At 29.6% G+C, this 7,529-nt stretch overlaps 2 protein-coding genes across 4 annotated transcripts; one reads left to right on the top strand and one right to left on the bottom strand.

Moving 5' to 3' along the window:
- Positions 1-11: 11 nt before the first annotated feature.
- On the bottom strand, positions 12-2,450 carry LOC106793899. Of its 2 annotated transcripts, none has more exons than XM_014761183.1 (3): positions 2,167-2,450; positions 1,007-1,123; positions 12-890 (listed from the first exon to the last, which is right to left on the bottom strand). In XM_014761183.1, the coding sequence occupies exons 2-3, from the start codon at positions 1,095-1,097 to the stop codon at positions 700-702; spliced, it is 282 nt and encodes a 93-aa protein (XP_014616669.1). In that variant the 5' UTR covers positions 1,098-1,123; positions 2,167-2,450; the 3' UTR covers positions 12-699. The 2 variants fall into 2 exon arrangements, with proteins under 2 accessions (XP_014616669.1, XP_014616677.1); XM_014761191.1 differs by lacking the exon at positions 2,167-2,450 and adding an exon at positions 1,547-1,819.
- Positions 2,451-3,515: 1,065 nt separating this feature from the next.
- LOC106793884 (UDP-glucose 6-dehydrogenase) lies at positions 3,516-7,502 on the top strand. Of its 2 annotated transcripts, none has more exons than XM_014761163.1 (6): positions 3,516-3,827; positions 4,380-4,875; positions 4,976-5,173; positions 5,412-5,858; positions 5,994-6,149; positions 6,290-7,502. In XM_014761163.1, the coding sequence occupies exons 2-6, from the start codon at positions 4,414-4,416 to the stop codon at positions 6,464-6,466; spliced, it is 1,440 nt and encodes a 479-aa protein (XP_014616649.1). In that variant the 5' UTR covers positions 3,516-3,827; positions 4,380-4,413; the 3' UTR covers positions 6,467-7,502. The 2 variants fall into 2 exon arrangements, with proteins under 2 accessions (XP_014616649.1, XP_014616656.1); XM_014761170.1 differs by having other exon boundaries at positions 3,520-3,827; positions 4,384-4,875.
- Positions 7,503-7,529: the final 27 nt, after the last annotated feature.

Genomic DNA, 7,529 nt, shown 5'->3' with positions numbered 1-7,529 from the left:
AAATTGTTTTATTTGCTAATATAACATCAAATAGTTTATTAATGCTACATTTTTTTTTGTTAACTTTAAATTACTATGAATTACGTTGTTTTCAAACTCAATTATCATAATAGGGCTATGTTTACTTGAGGTACATAAGGTATATAATATACGAGTACTATTACTTTAATGATCTTTCTAAATCAAATATTTGATTCAAAAAGATCTTTTTGTTGCGTAAAATACTTATATCTGTAGCAAAATAAAGTATAATTTATATTATTTTATAGTTATTGGAGCCAGCCAAAAGTATTCAAATTCTAACAATAATAGTATATGAATATCACATTTAGCTTTTTTTGCTTCATGTATTTCAGATTAATTGTAATAGATAAAAAAATATCTGAGCCATTCATTTGTTAAATTAATTAACTCCATAGAACAAAAAGTCGAGAAAATTGATAGAGTATTACACACTGTCGTTTCATTTATTATTTAATAGTCATAAAAATTGTTCTCATTAAGTGATGTTACGCCAAAAATTATTAAAGAAATTTAATTTACATAAAAAAAGTTAAGTTAAAAGCGTTGATAATAAACTTTGTAAAATTTATAAAACTGGAGTTAATTGCTTCTGTGAACAACTCGTCTGTAGAAGTTTTTAGTACAATATATTAGCAACTAATGTTACAAATAAATATTCTACATAAATAATTTTCATCATTCTTTTTTCCCTTTGTGTAAAACATGTTCATTGACCATATGATAAAGCATTCCAGCACTTATGCAACCAATTACTGAACCTTGTGCCAGAACTCGAAATTGCAAGAGGTAGAGAGATACTGGCATATTTCCTCGATGTTTGAATTTATAAGCACCTATTACACAAGCTGCTATTAAACTTGCAAAACCTTAAACAAAAGAATATAAGCAATTAAAAATATATTTTCGATACAAAAATGTTTAAAAGATTCACTGCAATGTGCGTTTTAAAATAGTTATCTGTTACTTAATAGATTATGCATACCAGCCATCAAAAAAGGATTTTTTTTTGCGTGCTGAGTCATTCTATCAGTTATGCTTTCTTCGCGTGATGCTGATTCTTCTTTTCGATCCATTTTGAATATATAAATTAGTCCCAACTCTATAAACAAGATCAAATTCATAAATGTAACTTTGTACACATCAATTTATTTTGCATCTATTAGCTGTTCACATAATTAACTATTAATCTTAAAAAATATGTTAAAACAATGACAATGTACTAAATGCAATATATAATACCAAACGATATATTATCTATCTCAACTGTCATCAATCAAATCTAAAAAAACGTCATTTAATTATGAAGAGTCAAGGCCAGCTCTAAGCTAATTGTAAGTAACAAGAGGTACCATCGTAATGGTTTTTTTAGCACTAACGTTCTAAGAAAAAGTAATAGTATTAAAGAAGATTAAAAAGTCGAAACGTTGTTGATACGAATAGTTCCTCTAAAGAATCGTATTATATTAATAAAAATTAAAAATTAAAATATTTTTAGTCAAACTGATTTTGGGGTGCCACATACCTCCTAACGGCCCTGTGTAGAGTTTGATACACTAATGAATCTACTTTTATCTATACATATTACGCCATAATTACATGTATTTTATAAATCTTATAAAGAGAAAATATATGATTTGTAAAACATATAATAATAGATGCAATCGAAAATTAGAAATAATTTGAAAAAAAATATTTTCATTCAGGTTAATCTCATTTAATGTTTTAATATATAACAAGACTACAAATTTTCATTGATCTTGAATTAGTAAGTATGTGTGCGCACGCAAGGTTCAGGATCACGAGAATGGACGTACCAATGAATCTATAAATGTCTATATACATATATATATATATATATAGATAGATAGATAGATAGATAGATATCATATGTACATTCTCTATAATGAATTATATAAACAGAAATAATATATTAAAAACAATATTATTGAAGTTAATAAATGTATTTTTTTAACGTATAAATAAAAAAAGCTAACTAATGTAATTTAATCTATTCTTGCATCACCATATAATATGTTTAATTGAGTTTTTAATCATTTTTTCTGTTCACATGTCCTTAGAATAAGGTTATAAGATTTGATTCATTATTTTACCAAATGACATATTATAAATATTGCTTCTTACCTTAAGTGTATCTGGGACCGAATATAAAATCCAGTTGACTAAACAATCTTCACTAAAATATTAAATTATGTGAAGAAAATAACAACAAATGTTACTTTAACAAAACCAATCTTTACAGTTTAAAATTCAATTAAATCTATACTTTAAGTTTTATATCTTCTTAGACAAATGTATAGGCAGTGATTTTTTTACTAGTACTATTTGATAGTATTACTGCTACTGTTGCTCAAGGTGCTGCTGTTACTTCGTCGTTGAGTCGCGTAGAAGTAAAGAAAACGGCGGGAACTTCATGCAATTTATATACTTCCTCTGATTGTTAGTGAATGTAATACGTGAGATCTTTTGATAAATCAAAAAATATTTCAATTAATTTTATTATATACGAAGATAATTTGTTTACATCAATTTTCATGAACGTCCCGAAAATATATTTCTGTAATTCATTTTTCTTAAAATACTTCAAATTAATATAAATTGTGTCAATGTAATTAAGGCAGGGTCAGTGTACGTGCTTCTGATCGGGTACGCATCTTTTACTTTCAAAAATTTTCGGTAAGAACGTGTCAAACGAAACGTAAAAATTTTTTCTATAAATATCGAAGGAATTGAGATACACCGGAGAAAGTGTTTCTTGTTATTATATTATATTTGTTTTTATACTTTGATTTTTTAATAATTCTAATGAAAACATGATGTATGCATTTATATGGAAATGTATTTATACATACATTTATTTATTTCATTAGATACGGTATAAATTGAAAAAAAATGAAATTAATTTTGATTGAACATTCTAAATTTGTAAATTATAACATTTCCTTTATTATATATAATCAATTAAAGTTAATGACTTAGACGATAATCTCGAATAAATGATGTTATGTAACTTTTCCAGTCCCTTCTATGTATTCTTATAAAAAGAATATAAACTCACGTAAAAAATTGTAACTTTTGTACATTTGGATTTAATATAGAATAGAATTTTTAAATTGATGAAGAATAAGTATATATAATTTTTTCACTGATTATTATTTAATACATGATTCACACGTTGTATATACTTAAATCATGTGATATACGAATCCATGCATTTCATGTGCATGTATTATTAAAGTTCAAATGTATTATAGTATTGTCCAAAACGAACTTTTTGGTCAATAGTTATGCCAGTTAATGGTTAAAAAAGTATTGTAAAGTTGCATGAGGTATAAAATATATAGAGAGAAAACATAGCAAGAAGGAATAGAAACATACTTGCGAGGTTGTCATTTTAATAGAAAGGAATGTAGTTTAGTGAATGTGACAACGTTGTAAGCTGCGTATGCGCATTTTTTATATGACTGTATATTCCAAACGTGTTCCTGTCTCACGGTAAGTAGTGGGGAGAAGAGGATTTAGTAACATTACCAGTGAAACAATAAAGACAGTGTCGACAGGAACGTCAGTAATAAGAAGATTCAAAAGAAATTAGTTGATCGTCTATCAAATAATCTCGTAATGAGTAATTCTTAGTTTTGCCAACTAAATTGTAATATAATGGAAGCTAGATTCATGTGATCAGCTGGGAGTAGCTCTTCAACGGCAGATTTAATTCTATCCTGGAGTAATAATTAGCTACGGGATATCAATTATCGCAGCATTATTGTAATTTTCGAACTTGGGTAAAATATTTTTTGATTTTCGATATTTTTACACTTGTGTTCTTTTTCAACTCGATATGATGTAGATAATATGGTATCCATGTTCAAATGGAAAATGTTTTTACGCCATCAAGTTGAAAAAGGATCAAGCGTTGATTTATTCTACACCTTCTGCATAGCAATCATTTTTCTCGTTATCTCCAATCTCTCTCTCTCTCTCTCTCTCTCTCTCTCTCTCTCTCTCTCTTTCTCTCTCTCTCTCTCTATCATTGAGATAAATTGCTTAAAGATTTTGGAGATGGATATATCCGATAGAAGCGTCGATAAAAAAAAGATTGTTTGTTCTTATCGAAAGAATCAAAATTGTGTATTAAAAATTGAAAATTTATTTGTAAAGAATAATGTACGATGAAGATTAATTTCGATAAATTTGATAATGAGTGTATATACCTTACAGAATTATTTTGATTAATGCAATGCTTGTATTCTGTATCATCAAATATTTAATGTCGAAGTCAATACTATAACAATATCATATATAGGTAAAAATTTAATATAAAAAATATTTTATAGGAAGACGGCGATAAGATAAGAATATCAAAGGAAGATGACGATAAAAAAAATTTGTGGAATAGGCGCTGGATACGTTGGTGGGCCAACGTGCAGTGTGATCGCTTTGAAGTGTCCTGAAATACGAGTAACCGTTGTCGACAAGAGCAAAGAACGAATAACTCAATGGAATTCTGATAAATTACCAATTTATGAACCAGGATTGGATGACGTCGTGCGTAAATGTCGCGGTAAAAATTTATTTTTTTCCACTGATATCGAAAGCGCTATTATGGAAGCCGATTTAATCTTTATTTCGGTGAATACACCGACAAAAATGTTCGGTAATGGAAAAGGAAGAGCAGCAGATTTGAAATACGTCGAGAATGCCGCTAGAATGATCGCAGAGATTGCGACTAGCGATAAAATTGTTGTTGAAAAAAGTACGGTTCCTGTACGAGCAGCCGAAAGTATCATGAATATCCTTCGTGCTAATCACAAGCCAGGCGTTTCATATCAGGTAATGTAAATATGTATTTTATTCTATAATAAGTACTTTTATCTTTTTTCTTTTTCACTTTTTTTTGAACGATTACACATCGTATTGAAAATTATTTTAGATTTTATCGAATCCAGAATTTTTAGCAGAAGGAACTGCTATCGAAGATTTGGTAAATGCCGATCGTGTATTAATCGGCGGTGAAGATTCACCCGAAGGACAAGCAGCTATAGAGGAATTGTGTAAAGTCTACGAGCATTGGATACCAAGAAAAAATATTTTAACTACTAATACTTGGAGCTCGGAATTATCAAAGCTGGTACGTTTGTGTCATTATGTTAATGCCATTTATTCGGTATGCAAAGAAAGTGGTTATTACGTCTTTCTCATGTAATACAATACAGAGTTTCTATTGAATAGAACTAAGTACATAAGAGGTTTATTTTGTAGTTCAAATAATAATTATAATCATATCTTAAATTATATATGGTTGTGCGAAAAGATCTAGCCTATGTTTTCGAAATAATTTGGAACTGTACGATCGTTTACGGTTTTAGGCAGCCAACGCTTTTTTGGCACAACGTATATCGAGTATAAATTCTCTGTCAGCGGTGTGCGAGGCCACTGGTGCCGACGTGTCAGAGGTAGCACGAGCTGTTGGTCTTGATTCTAGGATAGGCTCCAAATTTCTTCATGCATCGGTCGGCTTTGGTGGATCGTGTTTTCAAAAGGATATTCTAAATTTGGTATATATTTGTGAATGCCTCAATTTGCCAGAAGTTGCAGCTTATTGGCAACAAGTAATAGATATGAACGAGTACCAGAAGTCACGATTTTCTGCAAAAGTGATTGAGTCGTTATTTAATACTGTCACGGATAAACGGATCACCATATTAGGTTTTGCCTTCAAAAAAAATACCGGTGATACTCGTGAGTCACCTGCTATTCACGTTGCTAAGACTCTACTCGATGAAGGTGCTGTCTTACATATCTACGATCCCAAGGTTAATTTCTCTTTTTATATATATGTTACTTTGCAAAGCGTGAAATTAAATAAAAAAATTCTTTTTATATGCTTTCCTTAAAACGTGTAGTTATTTTACGTATGAAATGGAAAAGTTCTTATTTAATTCTTTTAGGTAGAAGAAATGCAGATTATAGAAGATTTGACGCATCCAAGTGTAACGGCTAATCCGAAGCGAGTTAAAGATCGTATTAGTATTTACAAGGACGCTTATACTGCTACCAAGGATACTCACGCTATCGTCTTGTGCACGGAATGGGACGAATTCATGGTGAGTACAATATTTCTTTTATTGTGAGACGAATTTATGAGAGATGAGTACAACAAGTGCATACAAATCCATACAATTTTAAGATAGGAGCAATATTTTACGTTTTACAATTGATATTATCAATTTTGTTCATAATTCAGGAACTTGATTACAAAAAAATTTATGCAAGCATGATGAAGCCAGCATATATTTTTGATGGAAGAAAAATCTTGGATCACGACACGTTGCAGAGAATAGGATTTATTGTACAAACAATCGGCAAAAGACTCACGAGAACTGGGATTTCAAGAGTGTGGGGAAGTCAAACACAAATGTAAAGTAAAATAAAAAGCTCGTACGTATGCTATCTTAAAGCAATAGGTTCGACTTGGAATAAGATTAAATTGAGGACAAAGCGAAAAGAAGTCAAAAAGAATTATAGCGATTGAATGATTACGTATCGGCTGTGGCATGTGCGAAATCGGAAAAAGTGATAAAACTTTTTATCTGGCTGTATCGTATCAGTTACTTTGGAAATTGGCATATCATGTTAAATAAACTTACCGGAGTAAGAAATATTTGCCAGAAAAATGCGTAACTAGTACGAATATAATGCTACAAAAATATTTATAAGAATATTTAAACAATTTCACGGCACTGAACTTTATATATTTGTCATCAAACCGCGAGGATAAAATATTTTACAAATCGTTCCACTGTATTTAAACGTTATCTAATCGTTACTAAGAATATCATCTTTAAATAACAGTGTACATTTAAAACAAACTTTTAGTATTAATATGTCTGATTTAAAGACATTCCGAGGAGGAAATTGTGAACTGAAAAGTGTGAACATCAAAGGATATTGATGTTAAACGCTGTATTATTGCATTTGTTTTTATAAAGAAAGTCGCCATTTGAGATTTACAGGATCACTTACAAGATTGACGCGAAATGGATCTTGCAAACATTTATTTAGTTAAAATATAATGTATTCGATGCATTTGCTACACGTTATTACGATTCGAAATGAAGTATTCAAGAGAGCTGAATAGAATACCATTAGATAATGGAGCGAAAGTACAATCATCGTCTCTTACGTTCCTATATTGCATACGGATCGAAAATGTTGTTTCGTCATGGCGTCAAAGTGATTATCTATTCAAAGATCAAAGTTTTATAGGTATCTAGTAGTTTAATATAGTTATTAAATTCCATTTATCTTTGCGTCCTGCATAACTATTCGTGATAAGGATTATTCATTTGATTTTACATTTATATCTCTACTCTTTAATTAATTAAGATAACAATTTGTATACACTTTTTACAACGGTGTAAAACATCGATAGCAATAAATATACGATTATTGTCATATTTGAAATATTAAATTTTTACGTTTAA

The sequence above is a fragment of the Polistes canadensis genome, unplaced genomic scaffold (assembly GCF_001313835.1).
Source record: "Polistes canadensis isolate GaletaPanama2010 unplaced genomic scaffold, ASM131383v1 scaffold_1, whole genome shotgun sequence".
Classification (NCBI taxonomy): Eukaryota; Metazoa; Arthropoda; class Insecta; order Hymenoptera; family Vespidae; genus Polistes; species Polistes canadensis.
Note: the sequence above shows the minus strand (reverse complement) of the source record. Positions and strands in the feature narration are given on the sequence as shown.